Source organism: Budorcas taxicolor, chromosome 3, assembly GCF_023091745.1.
Source record: "Budorcas taxicolor isolate Tak-1 chromosome 3, Takin1.1, whole genome shotgun sequence".
Classification (NCBI taxonomy): Eukaryota; Metazoa; Chordata; class Mammalia; order Artiodactyla; family Bovidae; genus Budorcas; species Budorcas taxicolor.
Genome location: NC_068912.1, coordinates 110,390,605 through 110,412,547, shown reverse-complemented (window position 1 = coordinate 110,412,547; position 21,943 = coordinate 110,390,605). Strand labels below are relative to the sequence as shown.

The 21,943-nt window shown below is 42.9% G+C and overlaps 1 protein-coding gene across 3 annotated transcripts in view; it reads right to left on the bottom strand.

Moving 5' to 3' along the window:
• KIAA0319L (KIAA0319 like) overlaps positions 1 to 21,943 on the bottom strand; it is a 102,545-nt gene that overhangs the window by 17,700 nt on the left and 62,902 nt on the right. For 2 of the 3 annotated variants that reach the window (XM_052636908.1, XM_052636907.1), the window contains exons 6-15: positions 18,171 to 18,268; positions 14,879 to 14,966; positions 13,375 to 13,467; positions 11,485 to 11,617; positions 8,255 to 8,483; positions 5,069 to 5,192; positions 4,198 to 4,330; positions 2,235 to 2,383; positions 978 to 1,129; positions 488 to 626 (exon numbers count right to left, since the gene is read on the bottom strand). In XM_052636908.1, the coding sequence (XP_052492868.1) occupies positions 488 to 626; positions 978 to 1,129; positions 2,235 to 2,383; positions 4,198 to 4,330; positions 5,069 to 5,192; positions 8,255 to 8,483; positions 11,485 to 11,617; positions 13,375 to 13,467; positions 14,879 to 14,966; positions 18,171 to 18,268 (1,338 nt within the window). The remainder of the gene's footprint in view (positions 1 to 487; positions 627 to 977; positions 1,130 to 2,234; positions 2,384 to 4,197; positions 4,331 to 5,068; positions 5,193 to 8,254; positions 8,484 to 11,484; positions 11,618 to 13,374; positions 13,468 to 14,878; positions 14,967 to 18,170; positions 18,269 to 21,943) is intronic. The other variant, XM_052636909.1, reaches the window with a different exon arrangement.

Sequence of the window (21,943 nt, the reverse complement as noted above, 5' to 3'; positions counted from 1 at the left end):
GACACCAGTTACTTTACCTTCCCTGGGGGTTGTCAGATAAAGCCTGAGGCTCAACTTACAAAAATAAATTGTTTTCTGCAGCTGGGTGCTGATGAGACATCATGACTCAAGTTATTCCTGTGCTCAGATTCCCAAAGCACCCTGAGCCCTCTGTCATCAGTCACACAGAGAGGAGAAAGTGCTGGCACAGGGGCCCAAAGGCCTGGCTCTGACACAACGGCTGTGTGAAGCTGAGCAAGCCCTGCCCTCTCTGAGTTTCTGTTTCTCCATCTGAGTTAAGTAGGGGGAGGTCCATATTTCTGTGTGCGTAGGAGAGGTCTTGCTGGAACAGAGAGTCTCTACAGAGTTCTTAGCTTGGGGATTCTAGATTGTTTCAAAGCTGGATATGCCATCTGGCTCTGTCCATGCTGGGGGAAGGGTCTCAGGGTCCAGGCCCTGCTGGGCTGATCCAGCAGTTCTGCCCTGGCTCCTCACTAAATGAACTCACCAGGTTTCACCTCCACCGTGGTCCGGTCTACGTCACTCTCACCCTTCGCGTCAGTCACCTTCAGGTGAAACGTGTAGGTTCCCTCGACCAGGTTGGAAAGAAAGAGGACAGGGTGGTGATCAGAGCGATTTAACACCTCCTGTGGGGTGGAACGACACGGCGGTGCTGCAGAGCAAAGCCACACTCCTTTCACGGGAGTCAGCGGCCGCTGTCATAGCTAAGCCCCCTCTGGGTAGACGGCTTTGAGTTCCTGTTCTGTGACGGCATCACAACCCGCAGTGATGAGGATCAGAGAACAGAACCATGTTCTGTTCCACACAAGCTTGAGGGGTGATCCTAGGCAAGCCATTCAATCTCCCTGATTTCAGAGCAATTCAGGTTTGACACAAGAGACTACTTGGTTAAAACGGGTCCTGGAGTGCTTGACTCAGACTCCTCTCCTCATCTCACCACCTGACCTGTGTAGCTCTCCGCCTCCTGGCACACTTACCCCTGCTGCTGGGCTCCCCTCATCTCGAGTCCAGAGGTAGCTGACTATTCCCTTGTCATCTGAGGACTTGGAGCCGTCCAGCTCTGCTGTGTCCGTGGGCAAGGTAATCACCACATTCCCAGCTATCTTGGCTATAGGTGCTTTGTTCATTTCTAAACAAAGAGAAACCATTGAAAAAAATGTATGATTCAGAAAAAAAGAAATGTTTCTTCATAGTGCTTGTGAGGAAATTAAACATCAAAAACATCCCAACTGAAGCAGTGTTTTAAGTGCTTATCCATGCCAGCAATTAACAGTGCAGAGTTACCACCACCGGTGCTACAGGGCTGTGGCTCCAGTCCCGCCCAGAGAAATGTTCCCCGACTCTGCACAGCAGAGGCAAGTGCAGTTTCCTCCAAGGTCCTCACAGCAGCCTCCCTGGAAGGGATCCATTTCTCTGCTTTGGTGACATAAGATGACTGGAAACAAAGGCCTAACGTGGTTAAAGCCCTGAAGTTCAGGTTTCATCAGCTGATACTACATATTATCTTCAAAATGCGGCTTAAAATGTTATTCTCTGAACATCTTTTTTTGATTCCTTCCTTAGCACTTTAATAGAGGAAAAGGAGAGAGACACTTTTCTTACCCGGAGCCCTACCTGCAGCTTTGTTTACTCAGTGTGTGCTCTCTATTCACTGAGTTCAGGATACTGTATTGGGGGGGTCATCTGCATATCTGATAGTTTTTCCTACCATCAGCTTATGGGCCTCTCCCAAGACCATCACTGATCACCGTGCCTGCAAACCAGAGCAAGGCTAAGCCACTCCTGTTAAGCTGGCCTCAGTGTGCAGGCTCCCAGGAGGAGCATAGGCAGCAATAGCGCAGGGCAGTCATTCTAAGGTTGGACAGCAGGTGTCACTGTAGCTAGCAGGAGAGTTACAGAGACCCGGGGACTTAGCAGCAGAGATAAAATAAAAATGCAAAAATTAGAAAAATAAAATAAAATAAAATTTAAAAAAAAAAAAAAAAAAAAATGCAAAGGGAAAAATCCTTAATTCTCTTCCTATTCACCTGAGGAGGGAAGAAGGGAGGGAGGGAAAACAATGAGCTAAAATTTACCTTAAAAGCCACTCAATCAAAGACTGTTTTAGAAAAGCAAATACCAGCTGCCCTTACCCCTAACTTTCTTCTCTAATCAATTCTTCAAACAAACAAGAGATGATGGATTCTTTATCTGACCCAGAGGCAGCTGTACCAACCCAAGGCGGCGAGATATACCTTCTTTGACAATGACATTCACAGAGCTCTGGCTTTGCAGGTTCCTCTCATCTCTGACGGTCAAGGTGAACACGTAGGTTCCCACTTGCAGCCCAGTCACAGTGGCGACACTGCTGTTAGCATTCTCGAGCTGTACCCCGTCAGGTCCCCTAGACAAAGAGAAACTCGAGGGAGGAGTTGCACCTGTCTACTGTTCTCCTGTCCCCGACTCAGCAGGAGCAGAGAATTACTGCCTCAGCTAAGACATGAACTATTGTTTCCTTCACCTCAAGAGGGCATGTTTAAAAATATTCCATTTGGACAGAGTGTCATCTGGCCCCAAAAATACAAGCTACCTGCTGATCAGAAAATTCCATTCACCTGCTTTCAGACACATTTAGCCTTATCCTTTATGAGAGCTTCTAGAACATCCAAACTTTGTGGTGTTCCAGTTTGCAAAAGGAAGAAAGTACTCTGAGCAGGTCTCTGATCAAAAGAATGATTTAAGAGTCATGTTTCTGAAAAGCATCTCTGGCCCAGTAGTTGGTTCAGCTCTTGCCAGCAAAGAAGCAAAATGCATTTTTTAATCACATGTCAAATTTCCTCCTGCTGAAAAGTCCGGGAGAGGAAATAGGCCAAGGCTACAGACAGTACTCAGGGAAAAACCATCCTCTTCTTAGCACAGCAGGTGCATAAGCAAAACTCCCTCCCGCTCCTAAACAAGGGCCACAGAGGACCCAGAAGCCCATATTGTCCTTGTCCCCGGTGGCCTCACAAGGAGCCTGCAGCAGGGGAGTGAGCTCTGTGCCAACATGCAGGCACAACACTCACTACACACAGCAGACAGCCCTGGTGCTCCAGGGCCAAAAGCCTCAGAGCTTCCTAACACCGAGGGGCAGCCAGAGAAATCCACACACTTGCAGGGTTTTGCTCTTGTTTTAAATGTATAACCCTGACCCCCACCACCCCTCTTAAAACAGATTCTCCTCCAAGAAGCCATGCTAAGCATTACTTCTGCTGTAAATACCAATAAAACTCAAATAAATGCTTTATCTGCTGTGTCTTCAACAGACGGTTATAATTAAAACATTCTAGGTTGAGGAAAATTAGGTTCTCTAAAAGAAAGAAACAAAAGCTAAGCAAAATAATTTCTAGACAACAAAAGCTAAGCAAAATAATTTCTAGACAACAAAAGCTAAGCAAAATAATTTCTAGACTCCAACTCACCAATCATAAGTCAAGTGCTTTGTAAGTCAAATTACAGCCCTTACCCACCCATCTCTAACATCCCAGTCAAAACCAAAACCAAAAAACCCAGTCTCTCCTTTGGCTGCTATCTTTGGAAACTGAGAATGCTTTTAACTCTTTCTTGGAATTCTTTTGCTTCCTGTGGAATCTTGCATATAATCTGAGTTCCATTTGTTATGGCTTAAAGGAAATGAAACAAACTGAGAACCAGGAATGGTTCGATTAGGAAATTCCAATTTAATTAGTAGTATTTTAGTTACTGCCTTTGGCCTCTGGCTAACTTAAGTGGTAACCGGTGTCTTCAAGGAAACAATAACAGAGTAATGCTTTCATTTTGTAGATGAATTTTCAATTCTCCTTAATAGCTGCTCTGCCCCATCCCCCCTGCCAGCCTTACTCAGTTAATTTTGAGCAACGGTACTTTTCTGCTCCATTACCCCTTCCATTCTGCCTCTCAAGTGTAATTAAACTATGCATTTCAGCAGACAGATTGCACCTGTAAAAGCACTAGAACCACAAAGTACTACCTGGGGACAGTTGATGGTAAGCATTCTCTTTCTTTCTTATAAAAATTATATCATTTTCTTACAGCTGAAGTTTGGGACTGCAAACATTTCTTTTCAGTATTCCCCCTTGGATAAGCTAATAAGAAAGTAAACTCTTAAAGGGAAGTAAAACCTAGCTCTTCAAAGGTCTGGTGCCTTTGCAAACACAAGGGTTTCATGTCAGTACTCACTGTGTTTTTTCCCAAAGATATGAGATAATTTTCTGGTCATCAGAGCTTTTGCTGCCATCCAGGGTTGTGCTATCCACGGGAAGAGTCAGCTCTTTATCTGGGCCTGCATCTGCCTGTGGAGGCTTGTTGTTTTCTAGAAGACAGAGACTTGGAGGTCAAAAGCAGGCAGTCCAGCTGGGAAAACAGAGGAACCAACTGGGACATATGTTCTGGAAGCCTCAAGGACTCTGCCTCTCCAGCCACAGAACTTTCAGATACTACAGGAGGTAAGGGTACGGTCAGGGAGCTCACGATGAAGAATATAAGACCAAAACGTATAAAACAACTCTGAAAGAACATGGCAGAACATAATGAAGTTACAGCGCCATGCTAAATTTGAAGTATAATGCTACAGGAGTTTTAAATGAAAGGGCCTGAGGGATAAGGCAGGGCTTTTTTGAGGAAGTGGGCTTTAAGCTGGCCCTTAAAGGATATGGTAGAAGGAGTTCCCTAGTGGTCTAGGTCTGTTAGGATTTCACTGCTGTGGCCTGGGTTCAATCCCTGGTCGAGGAACTGAGATCCTGCAAATTGTTAAGGTGGGTCAAAAAAAAAAAAGGATATGGTAGGATTGGGGATGGCAGAGACAATCTGCTGGCTCCCCATGAAGGCACAGTAACCAGCCAAGAGCAAGGGCACAAATGAGGCTGTGAAATGCTCTTTCTCTGTACCCATGAAGAAGGCACCAGGGGAATGGACAGTCGAAGTTGCCAGGGGGATGGTAGATTGGTAACTCCCATTTCTACCCTCATATAGCTCAGAACCCAAGCCCTCTTCTCACCCAACGGTCAAAGGACCAGCCAACAGAAGAGCCTGCCGCAAGGTCAGAACTTACCAGGCTGCACAATAACAGTCACCTGAGCGGTGGCCTGCTGCCCTATTGTATCAGTCACCGTGAGCTGGTAAGTATAGTCTCCCTCTTGCATGGCAGAGAGCTGCAGGGTCGGTGTCCTAACCCCCTGAATGAATAAATACAGAGAAGTGGACTCTCAAAATCACATCATATGGTAAATCCTTCTCTGGTCTACATCATCTACCCAGTTTTTTAAACCTAGGTTGGTACTGGGCCACCACCTCCCAATTGGTGAATACTCAACCAGACACTGTGAAAGTGCTGCACTCAATATGCCAACAAATTTGGAAAACTCAGCAGTGGCCACAGGACTGGAAAAGGTCAGTCTTCATTCCAATCCCAAAGAAAGGCAATGCCAAAGAATGCTCAAACTACCGCACAATTGCACTCATTTCACATGCTAGTAAAGTAATGCTCAAAATTCTCCAAGCCAGGCTTCAGCAATACGTGAACCGTGAACTTCCTGATGTTCAAGCTGGTTTTAGAAAAGGCAGAGGAACCAGAGATCAAATTGCCAACATCCGCTGAATCATCGAAAAAGAGAGTTCCAGAAAAACATCTATTTCTGTTTTATTGACTATGCCAAAGCCTTTGACTGTGTGGATCACAATAAACTGTGGAAAATTCTGAAAGAGATGGGCATACCAAACCATCTGACCTGCCTCTTGAGAAATCTGTTTGCAGGTCAGGAAGCAACAGTTAGAACTGGACATGGAACAACAGACTGGTTCCAAATAGGAAAAGGAGTGCGTCAGGGCTGTAAATTGTCACCCTGCTTATTTTTAACATATGCAGAGTACATCATGAGAAACGCTGGACTGGAAGAAACACAAGCTGGAATCAAGCTTGCCGGGAGAAATATCAATAACCTCAGATATGCAGATGACACCACCCTTATGGCAGAAAGTGAAGAGGAACTAAAAAGCCTCTTGATGAAAGTGAAAGAGGAGAGTGAAAAGATCATGGCATCTGGTCCCATCACTTCATGGGAAATAGATGGGAAAACAGTGGAAACAGTGTCAGACTTTATGTTTTTGGGCTCCAAAATCACTGCAGATCATGACTGCAGCCATGAAATTAAAAGACGCTTACTCCTTGGAAGAAAAGTTATGACCAACCTAGATAGCATATTCAAAAGCAGAGGTATTACTTTGCCGACTAAGGTCCGTCTAGTCAAGGCTATGGCTTTTCCAGTAGTCATGTATGGATGTGAGTGTTGGACTGTGAAGAAGGCTAAGCACCGAAGAATTGATGCTTTTGAAGTGTGGTGTTGGAGAAGACTCTTGAGAGTCCCTTGGACTGCAAGGAGATCCAACCAGTCCATTCTGAAGGAGATCAGCGCTGGGATTTTTTTGGAAGGAATGATGCTAAAGCTGAAGCTCCAGTACTTTAGCCACCTCATGCGAAGAGTTGACTCATTGGAAAAGACTTTGATGCTGGGAGGGATCGGGGGCAGGAGGAGAAGGGGACGACAGGATGAGATGGCTGGATGGCATCACCGACTCGATGGACGTGAGTCTGAGTGAACTCCGGGAGATGATGATGGACAGGGAGGCCTGGCGTGCTGCGATTCATGGGGTCACAAAGAGTCGGACACGACTGAGCGACTGAACTGAACTGAACCAGACACTTTGGAACATCTTGTTAAAAAGGCTTGACCCTTCAAGGGAATAAACCTCTGACATAGCAACAGTTTCAAATAAAGTCAGAGTGCTCAAGAGGGAAGGGAGTACAGGAAAATGTACAGAGATAACCAAGATCCATTTCTATGACTCAAGCCAAAAAAAAGACCATAAACATATAACAAAACAACACAATTTAAAAAACAATGTTCTAACAAAGTGTGATGCTTAACAAAGCTGCCTCAATAAAACATGGCAGCAACAACTCAAGATACTTTGTAATGCTGTGCTGTCCCCTTACAGGTCTGAACAGATTCTGCGACAGCAGAGAAACCTCATATAATACTTAAACTAAAGCCGGATGAAACGTGAGCTTTAAGTCATGCCTCAAACATGAAAACCTAAGACTCCTGAGTGTCAGAAGGGATATTACAGATAATTTAGAGCCAACTGCCAATGCAGGAACTTCTAAAACAGTTGGCAAAACCTAGCAGCCTCTGGGCTGAATCCAGCTTGCAGGCATTTTATTTGGTCTTAGGGTCTTAAAAGTTGGAAAATTTCATGTAAAAGTCTAGACTTGTCTTCTCTTGAAAAGCTGGAGGCTCTGACAACCCTGGGACCGTACTCCAAAGTGGCAGCAACCAGTCCAACTTGAGGGGCTGCTGAGCCCTTAGTCGGGGCTTATGGTGTCCAGTTTGCCACATCCACTTTTCTTCACTTAGTCACCTGCCTGTCGACTGACCTAGCCTCTTCTTCAATATCTTCAGAGAGAAGATGCTCACAATCCAGTCAGGCAATCTACTCCAGTTTTTCACAGAGCTCACTAAGATGTGCTGTGCCGTGCTTAGTCGCTCAGCCGTGTCTGACTCTTTGCGACCCCACGGGCTGTAGGCCACCAGGCTCCTCTGTTCATGGGAATTGTCCAGGCAAGAATATTGGAGTGGGTTGCCATGCCCTCCTCCAGGGGAACTTACCAATCCAGAGATCAAACCCAGGTCTCCCACAATGCAGGCACGCAGTGTGACCTGCAGACAGCCCTGGGTTCGATCCCTGGGTTGGGAAGATCCCCTGGAGAAGGGGAAGGCTAACCACTCCAGCATTCTGGCCTGGAGAATTCTGTAGACTGTATAGTCCATGGGGTCGCAAAGAGTTGGACATGACTGAGCGACTTTTACTTTCGCTTTCAAAATGTGCACTCTTCAGCAGAAACTAACCCAACATTGTTAAGCAACTATATGCCAAAAAAAATTTGATTAAAGAAAAAACGGTTTGTACCCTTGCAGTTTCTAAAGAATTTGACTCCCTGAAATTATCCAAGAACAGCTATCAGTCTTTTCCTCTAATACTAAATATTTAAGATAAAAGTTTTTGCTAATGGGTTAACTGAAGGCCCTGTAACCTTTCTTAAAAAAAAAAAAAATCAATGTTCTATGTACTAATCTGACTTTCGTTATTAAGATGGAGAAAAATAAGCCTTGGATGGATGACCCAGTCCAGCAGCTCTAATTTCCCTGGGCAAGAAAAGACAGGTGCTCTTCCTTCCTACCTGCATCTCCATCACCTTCCCCTTGCTGTTCGGGCTGAGCGACCACTCATAGCTGGTGATGCCATGATCATCAGTGCTCTGGTTCCCGAAGAGGGTGATGGAGTTCTGGGGCAGAGTGATCACTTGGTTGGGGCCTGCATTGGCCACAGGGGGGTAGTCCACAGCCTTGTTCACAGTCAGGCTTGCAGTGGTAGAGTTGGTAGCTCCATCAGAGTCTACTACAGTCAAGCTGTCAGGACAGAGAGAGAAGTACTGTCAGGGATGGGCTTAAAGAGAGAGGAATAAACATGGAAGAACTGGAACTCAAGGCTAAGAAACAGCAATGTGGCAGGGTTACCAGGTGGCAATCAATTCTAACCCACTCTTTTTGGAGAGTTAGGATAATGCTAGAAGCTAAGACTGACTGAGAGTTTACTGTGTGGCAGGCACTGTTCTAAGCACTTTGCATCTCACTTAATCCTCACAACAGCTCTATAAAGTACTGTCCTTATTTCACCCCTATACACAAGAGGAGACCAAGGCAGAGAGAGGAAAAGTAACTTGCCCAAGCTTGAAAGCTTGATAGCAGTGGAGTCAGGATCTAAATCTAGACAATATATCTCTACACCGTTTCACTCTGCTGCCTACCTGTGTCCATGGCTGGGACCTTTCCAAGCACTGTCTGATCTGGCTCTCCCAACAACCATACAGAAAGAGGTATCATCAATCTCACAATTATACAAGTCTTTAAGAGGTTAAGAAACCTGCCCAGAGCTAAATAGTGAGTCAAGGTGCAAGCCCAGTGCTCTGACTCCAAAGCCCAGAACCAAGCCTTAAGAAGCAGTAATTCCCAGCTCCTATCCCTATGAGGTTCAAAGATGCTACACTAAATAAAGCAAGCTCTGACTGCAGCAGGCTCTCCTCCCATCATCCTGTTTTGGCTGTGTACACAGCGCGAGAATGGACTTCCTGGGCAGACAGCCTCTAGGATGGACCGGGAAGGCTGGCTCCAGTAAGATGGGAGCCTGAGATGGAAATGAATCTCCTACGCAACAGTCCCACAGTTTGTGCCAGTGTGAAAGAGAATTTGCGAGAGAAAAAAAAAATGTTCATTTATAAGAGCAGGCTTTTACCTAAATGATGCCTTCCAGCTGAACAGCCTAAAGCTTCTCTTGCCACCTCAAAATGTGAGCATAAGCAAGCAAGGAGGTTTGGGCTCCTTCCATTTTGCTGACAGAAAGAGGAAAAGCATATAAAAGACATGTCGTTTGTTTAAATCTCACCACCAGCCACAGAAAGAGCCAGACATCTGTGGGTTTTTAATCCCACAATCTCACTTTTTACCTATGGTCTTAAGGGGATTTCTGATATTACAGCCTTGAGAAAAAGAGCACAAAAACATCACACACAAATCAGCAAATACTCGGAAAAGAAAAATCCACGTAAGTTGTCCTCTTTTTCCAGTTTCCCTGTTTTCAGTTTTTTTTTTAAACATCTTATTTGTCTTCTCTTTCAGAACAAAAGCAAGTTATAGACAGATGCAAAATGGCAAATGCCCATTACTCTGACTTTCACCTTAGACAGTCCCCGGCTTGTGTGTAAAAATCCTGGAATCAAACAGCAGCTGACCACAGGGCTGGGGAAAGAGGCCACCACCACGTAAAAGCAGGGGACAAGAAAAGGCAAGTGGAATCAAACAAATTGGACCTTAATGCTAGTCAAACCCAATCCCATCATTTTACGGACTGAGGCTTGGAAAAACAGAATTGTACCCAGTAACCCGTTCTCCTGAAATGCTCCAGGTACACAGTGTTATAACGCTGTGTTAAAAGCTTAGACTTGAGTCAGCAGCCTATGTGACCTTGGGCAAGTTACTTAACCTCTTTGTGACTGTATTTCCTAATCCGTAAAATAAGAATAATTATAATATCAGTTACAAGGATTAAATGAGCTACTGTGTGCAAAGAGCTCCAAACAGTACTAAAGACACAGTAAGTGTGCAAAAAGCAGTAGCTATTTTTGTTACTATTTCAAAAAGGATCACATGGCCCAGGCTAAATTCCATAAATATTAAAGTTTCTATATTAGAAATTCAAGGCAAAAACCAACTCGTATTTCCATTTTAAGCCAATGAGAAGGCTCCTATGTTGCTGCAATGGCAGCTACCCTTCATTCACTTGAAGTCTGGAGTCAGTGAGAGTGCTGATAAGTCAGACTCGTTTATTTATTTATATGGCAGGTGCTGTGCTAGGTCCTTGCTGCATCTCTGGTAGTGTCTCAAATGTGACTAATCTCAGGTCCAGGGGGGAGGACAGACACCTGTGAACAAGCTGCTGCACCGTGGCGAGCACCACATCGAGATACTGAGTGTAACAGGGAATAGAGACTGCTCCTCTCTGAAGGGATCTCCAAGAGCCTCGCTGAAAATGGAGGAGGTCCTTAAAGAGAGGCAGAGCCCTGAAAGACTGAGAAGAGCATTCAAGGAAGCAGAGACAAAACACATACAGGTCAAGCCAATGAGCAGAGAGAATGAGCCCTGACGCTGGGGGTTAGAAAATCTGCATTTCAGCTCTAGCTGTGTGACCTCAGAGAAGTCAGTAGCTAGCCTCTTTTTTCTCAGCGGTAAAATAAGGATAGTATAGTGTACATATGGTGTTTGTGTGACACTCAAGTACAAGTGCTTTGCAGAATACAAGGAATATTACTCTAGAATCAGCCTCATACTCACTAATCGCAATCTAGTATGTCAATGCTAGTTCCCAAAAGAACTGGCTCTGAATCATATTCTCTGTAAAGTCCCCAATAGAGAGAGACCCTACAAATTATATTCAAATGAATAATTAGTCAAAAGTAAGGATTTTGAGATATCAGAAGCTGAAGAAGTATTTCCCAAAGGGAAGAGATGAGAGTAGATTCCTTATAGAATTTTCCTGAGAAAAGGCAAAGGAAGATGGGTCCTTCTAGTTTATGACAGAAATTCCATAAAAAGGTTTGGATATACGCCAAGTATGACTCTGACAAGGATTAGCCGTGTGGATCCTGATCTATTATGCAAGGACCTTTGCCCTAAAAAGTTATCACTGTTTTGACCACAATTACCACATGGCTTAAAGAACCAATGGAACCAAAGGCTATATTATCAATCATCTCTATAGGGAATTTTGATATCTGTCAGAGTTACTCTTTTAATAATGTAAAACTCACAAGGGGCGAAAAATGGCCTATGGTAAGCTTGAAGGATCCAAATTTACCTGAAAGTGTAGTTCCCAGGAACGAGCTTACTTAATTTTAATATGGCGGTATCTTCAGAAATCTTCTTTTCTCTCAGAGGTCCCTTAAGTTCTTCCCAGTGGTACTGGACGATTTTATCATCATCAGTGCTTTCTTGGTCATAAAGAAATAGCAGTTACATGAGAGCACTGGGTCTCAGCACTTATCCAGCTTACACAAACCAGGCCAACTACTAGGAAAACTTCATGAAATTACAGACTATCTCTCCCGAGTGTTTCTTTCCTAGGATTATTGGGTCATTCTCCCTCTCTATGGATATTCCACTGCGTAGTTTTCCAATGACTCCAACACAGGCAACCTCTGGTTAAAATGCTACTATATAAAAAGTAAAATCAAAAGTGATACTCAACCTACTTAAAATAAAAGGAAAGGAAATTTACACGTAGCACAGAACTTTTTAACCTAGCTAATTGGTAAACACCAAAATTTCCTAACAGATTATATGGATAAAGGTGTGGGGGAAGAGGACCCCTCATAACGTTATGGTGGAAGCATAAATTGAAACCTCTATAAACAGCAATTTGGGAAAATTTATCTTTGCCCCTGCAATACCTCTTCAAAGAACTTAATCCTGCACTTGTGTTATATATCTGTAGAACATTTAATATCTGTGTTAACTATCATGCTTATAAGATTATTCATGGTAATATTATTTTAAAAGCAAATCAAAAATAATTTAAATGGTCATCAATAGAGATTGACTGAAAACAAGAATATATTTATACAATGAAATTATACATTCATATAATGGAAGGTTACGTAATCATTAAAAGAAAAAAAAGAATGAAGAAGTATTGCATGTATTAATTCAGAAAAATTCTCCAACATATAGAAACAAGCATTGTACATAGCTGGGTGTGTAATGTGTTGTCACAGACTGTATATTTTCTTATAAACACATAAAATATCTCTGGAAAGATGCATAAAATAATACCATTGGTTGTCTGGAGGAAGACTGGACAGTTGGGAGAAAGGGATGATAATGGTTCTTTTCACTGTATACCTTTACATATCATTTAACTTTGACCTATTCAAAAATATAAAATAAATGGTACTCCGTGAACTCTTTCTATCACTCACACAAGTGTTTCATTCTGGTCTGTCTCTTCTTCTTGGCCTGCTACTCTTCCAGCCTCCTCTGCTTGCCAGAAGCATCTACATGAAAAGTTTAACCTTGCTAGAGACTCCTCTGCTAAGCAGGGACTGCCTCCACCAGAGACCACTGGTGATGCCAACACAGTCAGGGTAACTGGGCCTTGATGGGTCTCAAAGAGGCCAGGCGAAGACAGGCGAGGTAACAGGCCTGAACCTCTTGTGTGCACACACAGCCAAGACCCAGAAATTCTCTCATGTCACCCATCGGGTGACACTACTCTGAAGGGTAAAATGTTAATAATGAACCCAGGCAGAGGTTGGGGGAACAGTCTGAGTCCCTCCAGAAGACTGACAAGGATCTTGTTAGGCAGTGATGGCTAAGTGAGAGCTCTTTGTCAAGACTCTCAGGTACTTATCCTGCCATGACGGATAGGAAGGAGCTTTGTTTTCATAACTAAGAATGGCAATTCCAGGCAAGCAAATTTGAAAATCAGCAAGCTTCAATTAATATAACGCTAAGTGCATGAATAACACTACTTTCTTACCATCTCAGAGAAGAACTATAACTTTAGTTGGGCCACATGGGGATTTTAAAAAGGGCCTGTCTAGTTTTTACTTCCTAATAGATTGCTTTAGATAGTTGGTCTTCCCTAGCATGGCCAAGAGGACTGGTCTAAACAGTATTCAGACACAGCTGGCTGCAAGAGTACACAGTGAATGCTCTTCTAAAACATCATGCTGAGACATGTACTCACGGCTGCCGTCAATGACTGTAGAAGTGGTCGGCAGAGAGATCTCCTGGTACTGTGGTGACACAATGGCAACAGGAGGCCGATTCTTACGGGGCTCTGCAAAAACATGACCCACAAGAAACTGGAAGAAGGGCTTCATAAGTTGTATCATAGGAGAAGCAAGTCATATCTGAGTGCACTATATGTCAGTTTCCATTACATAACTGGATAGCTGAGCACGGCCAAATGGGAAAGTCACAAGATCAAGCTGACGTTCTAACCTAAGACACCTGGGATTGTTAAAACCTCTTGGAAACCTGACGATGGCTAAGGCCATGCGCTGTGCATACTTTCAATGCTCATGCACTAACTGGTATATTGTAAGGACTATAGCAGCAACTGACTGCTTTCAGACAAGCTGAATAGAGGTGGACAACAAACAAGCTTTGTGCAATAAAGGGCTTGTCAAGCAAACTATCTCCTGGCACAGACTATGTGAAAAAAATAATGAGTGATTTTTCCACCATCCCTGAGCTGACTGTGTGTGAGATTATTAGGCCTGAGTGCTGGGAAGGTAACACACTTCAGTCCACTCTCATGAATGTGAGCTACAAACCCAGCAGCCTCCTCTTTGAGAAATGACCAAACAGTCTTTACGCTTAACACATTTTTAAGAAGGTGAAGGGATTACTCTGGCTACAAAGTTCAAGGAAGGAAAAGATACCCTTCACCTACAAAGACAGAAAACAGTATCAAGAGTCTGTGCCAATGTATGTGACACTTTCCAACTACCCCCAAGTTTTCCTGGAAAGGCGAAACAAGGTACCTTGATAATGCACTGTAATCTACCAATGAAAGTGAAAGTCACTCAGTCGGGTCCGACTCTTTGCAACCCCATGGACTATACAGTCCGTGGAATTCTCCAGGCCAGAATACTGGAGTGGGCAGCCTTTCCCTTTTCCAGGGGATCTTCCCAATGCAGGCATTGAACCCGGGTCTCCCGCACTGCAGGCGGATTCTTCACCTGCTCAACCACAAGACAAGCCCTAGCGGATCACTTGAAAAGAAGGATGAGATTTGGCTTCCAAGGTAAAAGAGGACTGGCAGGGTTTAAAGGAGGAATTCTGTGTGCAAAGGCCCACATTTCTGGAAAGAGATCAGACAGAGCCTGCCACTTTATGCTTGCTTCTCCCAGGCCCCTGCCTTTCCTGTGTCTCTTAATTACCACACATGGTCCTCTCTCAGCATGACCCACTTGGAGAAGTAATTCTCAAGTAGATAGGCCACACAACACTGTGGGCCATGTGACCAACTTTATCCTGCCCAGCGAGGTATGCCAATTAGAATCAAACTACATACACTTTGCCAGGCTAACCTTTTACTCCACTGAACTAGCAACTGCCCAATACGTAAACATATTACCAAAAAGGAATGAGAATTTAAGACCCTTAAAGTTAAATCTCCATCTCCTTGAGAATCCTGCAGAGGGAGGGAGCAATGGAAACAGGGCTGGGGCTGGGAAACATACCTGGTTTCACTGTCACATTCACGTAGCCTTCCCCGTGAGCATTCTGACCATCTACAATCACTTTGAATTCATACAGGCCTGGAGTGAGCTGCAGAAGTGAGAGAAGATCTTTTAGAAAACCACAAACAGCAGCAATTATATTTAAAATAACACGTATTTCTAAATTTTTCAATGCTGATTCTTGCATATTCCTGTTCTTGCACCATTTCCAAAATGGAGAAAGTAACTAGCTAAAGAGATGAAACAATGAATTAGAAACTGAAAACCCATAGCTTTTAATGCGAATCTTATTACTAGCTGACTCTGAACAACAGAAGGGATTTCAGTATCTCTGTACTCCCATTTTCTTTTCAGAAGAACATTAAGGGCCCAACCATCCTACTTCAGTTATGAAATTAAAACAATCAACTCTGCAAAGAAAAATATTTTGTAAAAACACCAAACAGCTCTCAAATATCTGAATATTTTCCCCTCCTGATTTCTACTAACTGTATGAACATAACAACAACAAAATCCCACAATCCCATTGTCCTAATACCCCAATTAATCATATTTTTCTTATATCCTCCTAATCTTTTACCACACACACACACAAAAAGAGCTACAAACAGTTCATTTGTTCAGCAAACATTTATTGAGAACCATTATATATCGTTGTTCTAGGCTTGGGGTTTGGAGATGAATAAGGCAAGGTCCCCACCTTCAAGGAGCTCATTATTTCAGCAGTATATATCAAACTTTTTATTGTTCTTTCTTCGATTCATTTAGCATGAACACTTTTCCCATTAGAACAGTCTCTTTAATAGTCATTTTAATGGCTGCAGAATAGTACGTGACTAAATGTGCCATAATTCACATAAGCATTTCACATTGTTGGATATTTGAGTTGTTTCACAAATTTAAATATTATAACTAATGCTGTGATGAACATCTTTCAGGCAAATGATTTTTTTCTTTTGAATTATCGCCTTTGGGTGCATGCTAATCGAACGCATGTAGCATTTCTGATCCCTTTCTTCTTCCTGTGAGGCTCCCCTTCCTTGACTTTCACTTCTATGCCTACTCCTCACTCTCTCCCATTTCCTCTTCCTTCCATACCTTTAACGACTGTGTTCCCCAGGATCCCAACTGCAAGCCATTTACCCCTTCACTCTCTATAATCTCTGGATGATTTTTCTGTTACCATGGCTCTGGCTGTCACCTGTTTGATGCTGGTGTGCTCTCTCTGTAGCCCAGACCTGCATCCTGATCTCTAGCCCCTCACCCTCAGCGGCCTACTGGTCACTTCCACTCAAATGTTTCACAGGTTCCTCAAACTCACTCTGTCCCCAAATGAATTAATCGTCTGCAAATCTCCTCCAAACCTGCTCCTCTTTCTATACTTCTCACTTTGGTGAATACTGTCACAAATGCACCACCATCCAGCCAGTTCCTAGGCCAAAAGGCTCAAATTACCCTAGATCTCTCTTCCCCAACACCTCCATCCAATTAACTAACTGATCACCAGATTGACCTCCATAATATTTCTCAAATCCACCCACTTCTCTCTATTCACACTATTCATCACCTTAGTTTTTAACCATTCATCACAGCACAGTTGTTAAGAGCATGGGCTTCAGAGAAGGAAAATTCCAGTTCAAATTTATCATTTAATAGCCTTGTGCACTTAGACCAAACCACTTTATTTTTCTAATTTTTAGCTTTAATTAATACTAAATATTAATATCTACGCCTTGGGGTTGTTAGGAAGATTAAATGAAATAACTGCATAAAACAATTAGCCCTGTGTCTAGCGCATGGAAAGCCCTCGATGGGTGGCTTTCAAGGCTTATGCTATTTGTTTTGCTTTTTTTCACTCAGACTATTATCAATCTCATACCTACATGTCTCAACAGATTCCGCACCGTGTCCCTAGTGTCAGTCTTCTCTCCTCCAATCTGCAGTCAGGGTGATTTCTCTAAACTGAAAATCTGAACATGTCATTCACCTGCTTAAAACCTTTCAAAGGCTCCCTCTGGATAAGAATCAAAGTCCTCCTTCTTGCACACAAGGCTCTGTGCAATCTGGCCCCTACATCTCTCCAACTCATTTGTGCCACTGCTCTTCTCACACCATGGGGTCCAGTCAGGATGAACCACATATAATTCCCTTTTCCCCATATTTCTCTCTATCATTTGGCCCAGTGGACACATTCCTTCCTCTGTTTGGGATATTACCACTCCACCCTTTATCCAGTAAGCCAGTCACATTTCATGACCCAAGTAGGCCAACTCTTTTAAGAAATCTACTCTAACTCCCTGGGGCTTCAATACCCCCTACACTGACCCAGCGTATCCCTGTTCTATTTACCTGCTTCAGTCAATAGCACCTACTCGACTCTACTTTCCATAAATGTTAATATTATGATTCAGTTCAGTTCAGTCACTCAGTCGTGTCCGACTCTTTGCGACCCCATGAATCGCAGCACGCCAGGCCTCCCTGTCCATCACCAACTCCCGGAGTTCACCCAAACTCATGTGCATCGAGTCGGTGATGCCATCCAGCCATCTCATCCTCTGTCGTCCCCTTCTCCTCCTGTCCCAAATCCCTCCCAGCATCAGGGTCTTTTCCAATGAGTCAACTCTTCGCATGAGATGGCCAAAGTATTGGAATTTCAGCCTCAGCATCAGTCCTTCTAATGAACACCCAGGACTGGTCTCCTTTAGGATGGACTGGTTGGATCTCCTCGCAGTCCAAGGGACTCTCAAGAGTCTTCTCCAACACCACAGTTCAAAAGCATCAATTCTTTGGCGCTCTGCCTTCTTCACAGTCCAGCTCTCACATTGGTAACTAGTAAATCCCCAGTTCTTGCCACATAACTAATGTACAATGAACAGTTGTTAAAAGAAAGACAGACAGATAGAAAGAGAAATTGCTTGGCCACAGAATATGAACATTTTTATGGCTCTTAATAACTATACAGAATCCCAAAAAAGACTGAGCCAATTTACACAGACATACGGCCACAAATAACCTAGCTTATCTCCCAAATTCTAAAATCCTTATGTTACCCTTAAAAGCTGTTTAGTGTATATTTTCAGCTATCACCACTATGCTTATATTCTCACCATAAATGAAAAATTGAGAATCATACACTAACAAATACTGGATGTCAGCCAGCCAGGCTTTTGGAGGATTCACTTCTTAAAGATTGTTCCTAACTTTAGTGTGGACAGAAAGTTCTATATTATACATTTCAGAAAATGGTCAAGACCTCTACCCCATCCCTGCAAATGACAGGAGGCAAATTCACCTTGGACAGCTTCAGGATCTTGAAATGTTCCCCTTCCATTTCTCCACTATAGTCTTTAGGATGAGTAATCAACTGCCAGTCGTAGGTGTAGGTTTCTCCTATGGAAGGGCAGTTACAAAAATCATGAAAACACAAACCTACACATGAAGAGGGTAGCCACATAGCCTGCCAATAACACAATTTTTCTAGTCTTGATAAGATCTTAGTTTTCAAGATTTCACCCTAAAGCCAAAGGGAAACCAAACATTCTGTTGAAAGGAAGGGCAGATTCTGCTGATGGCTCCAGTTAGGGCTTCCTCCACTCTCCCCGCAGCCAAGCTCATTCCTGCCCCAGACCCACCCTGCTTTGGACCAATCCTCCCCTAATATACCAAGTTGCTCATGGTGTGGCATCCAGTGAAAATACACGCCCTACCAACCACTATGGATGAACTCATTGGGAACAAAGGCCATTTTCTTGCAAAACTTCTTTTGCAACAAAGAACAGCAATGACTTCTAAATAACATGGTTCAAAAATAGCTTTTTACAGAGTGCTAACAATGCTCGTCTCACTGAGGTCATCACACCCTGGTGAGTTAGAAGAGCTACTTCATTCCTGCTGAGCTAAATAACACACTGCAGAAGGTGGTAGGGGATGGCCCATTTAAAACAGGCCCCACTGAAATTAATTAAGATCAAATGAAGCATTAAATGGTCCTCATTTGCAGCTTAGACTATCTGACTACCTAGAGTGACCATAGACTCCTGTATCTAAGTGCAATTCCTCCCCAGTTCAAGTGGTCTTAAATATTTTTGGGAACTAAATGCATTTAATGGCTAGGAAAGGATGAGATTTGGTAGGAAGGTTTAAGTTACTACCCAAAAAGGGAAAAATAAAAGGAAGAAGAAAAAGCCTCAAATGCTTACAGAGAATGATCATCTTTTTCTTATTTCATGAGTTCAAAAGTTAAAGTTAACACATAGAACTTAATTCCAAACAGACTCAAGATGAGATTTTACTTTATAAGCCTGAGATACAAGATCTTCTACTCTTTCTTCCTCCAGAAAATACTGGCTTTGTTTTGGCCAATTGTCAGCCCCAGGCAGCTCTAATAAATGTAGATGGAAGAGTCAGGTGAGGTGAGGAGCAGGAAAGAAGTGGGAGAAGGAGGACTGGTGCTAAGAGATGACATTTCTTGAACTGTAGTTAGAAAAAATTTTTCCACACAGAAAACAGACTCACACTAGGAACTGACAATTTTCTCATATCTAAGGCTAGCAACACAGATTTCAAAATATGACAATATTCCTAGGACAGAAAAGCTCAGGGGGATGAGTTATGCCTTACAGACAGGAATTTGCCCAAGGGTAGGAACAACGGACTGTAGGTCTGTTGGACAGAATGCTGGTTTTAATGATTTAGGGCAGTGGTTTTCAACCCATGCCTCTGAACCCAGAGGGATCCTGAGAGGTGCTTCAGGGTTGCCAAAGAAGACGAGGAGGATGAAGAACAGGCAGAGCTGGTCCTGCCTCACTGTCCCCAACCTTTGAAAGCTTGAAACCATCCATCTCCTGTATCACCAGATAAAGGTTGAAGAAACTGAGAAAAGGAGGGTTGAAAGAATCTGTTTTTGAACTGGTGTGTTTTGGAAGACTGATAATACAAAGTGATGTTAACTCACCCACATACAGGGCATTATGCAAACAGGGGCAAGAAAAGAAAATACAGTAGAGCCGGGATATCTTTCAGAAAAGAGCGGAAGCAACTGTAGCTCAAAGCAGTTCTTGCCTCACTTGCATCTTCAAAGGCCACCAAATCCATTCACCTTATCACCAGAATAGGAAAGGAAGATGTTTCTCTATAGGAAGGTAGAACGAATTGATAAGGAAAACTCGATTTGAGGGCAGAAATACAGAACAGAAAGGGAGGGCATTTAGGTTCTGGAAAAGTACTTTTTGCATAAATAGGCCCAGAAAGTAAGGATACTGTACCAGAAATGTGTTCCTAAAATGGAAGGACCCCATCCTGAATAGAGTATGGCATTCTGTTTTTAACTAGCTTTATAACTAGCTACTTGACCTACACTATAATGAGAGTAACACAAACCCAATGCAATCATTTTCCATCAAAGTATGCTTCACTTCATGTCACAGACAGTCTTGAGAAAATGTGTGTTTGTAAGTCAAACTTTGGTATACTAACATATACTTCAAAGGAGAAAGGATGCTCATATTACAAAAGTTTTCTTAAATAATAAGTTAATAATCCCCTAATTTATAATTTTATAAATCTGAATATTGTATATTACATCGGGCTTAGTTTTTTCTGTGACAAATCTATCTTAGCACTACTCTTGAATAACTTCTCTACAAGTTCTGTATCTGCTACTTACTAGTTGTTTGACCAAAATAAACAGGTTAACTGAGTCTCAGTTTATTCCTCTTTTAAATGGACATAATGAAATCTACATTTAAAGAGCATCCACTATGTGCTAGGCACTAAGGTATATAGGTACCTTATATAGCACTTAATTTTACCCCTAAAGTAACCTTATGAAGTAGGGATTACTATCTTCATTCTACTAAGAAAGAAATGGAAACTTAGAGAAGTTAAATAATCGACTTAAAATCATCCAGCTAATGACTTAAAGGGATGGGAACACCAGACCATCTTACCTATCTACTGAGAAACCTGTATGCAGGTCAAGAACCAACCTTATATGGAACAACTGACTGATTCAAAATTGAGAAGAGTATGACAAGGCTGTTTACTGTCACCCTGTTTATTTAACTCACATCACGAGAAATGCCAGACTGGATGAGTTACAAGCTGGAATCAAGATTGCCGGGAGAAATATCAACAACCTGAGATATGCAGATGACACCACTCTAAAGGCAGAAAGTGAAAAGGAACTAAACAGCCTTTGATGAGCATGAAAGGGGAGAGTGAAAAAGCCAGCTTAAAACTCAATATTAAAAAACTAAGATCATGGCATCCTGTCCCATCACTTCATGGCAAACAGAAAGTGAAAAGATGGAAGCAGTGACAGATTTTTTCTTCTTGGCCTCTAAAATCACTGCAAATGGTGACTGCAGCCATGAAATTAGAAGACGATTCCTTCTCGGCAGGAAAGCTATGACAAACTTCGTGTATTAAAAAGCAAAGGCATCACTCTGCCAACAAAGGTCCATACAGTCAGGTCTATGTCTTTCCAGTAGTCATGTACAGATCTGAGTGTTGGACTATAAAGAAGGCAGAAAGCCAAAGAATTGATGCTTTTGACCTGCGGTGCTGGAGAAGACTCCTGAGAGTCCCTTGGACAGCAAGGAGATCAAACTCGTCAATCATAAAGGAAATCAACCCTTAATACTCATTGGAAGGATTGATGCTGAAGCTCCAATACTTAGGCCACTTGAGGCAAACAGCTGACTCCTTAGAAAGAACCTGATGCTAGGAAAGATTGAAGGCAGAAGAGGGCAACAGAGGATGAAATGGTTGGATGGCATCACTGATTCAATGGACATGAACTTGGGCAAACTTCAGGAGATGGTGAGGGACAGGGAGGCCTGGCGTGCTGCAGTCCATGGGGTCGCAGAGAGTCAGATGCAACTTGGAGACTGAACAAGAATGACTGACTGAGCTATGATTTGAATCCAGCCTTAATATCAAAGCTTATGATCCCAAACATTACACTGCCTCGCATATCATATAAATATCTGTACATGTGCAAGCTATATCCTAATCTCATAGGACTTTCAGAATAAATAAATGTATGTAGATATCATTATAAAT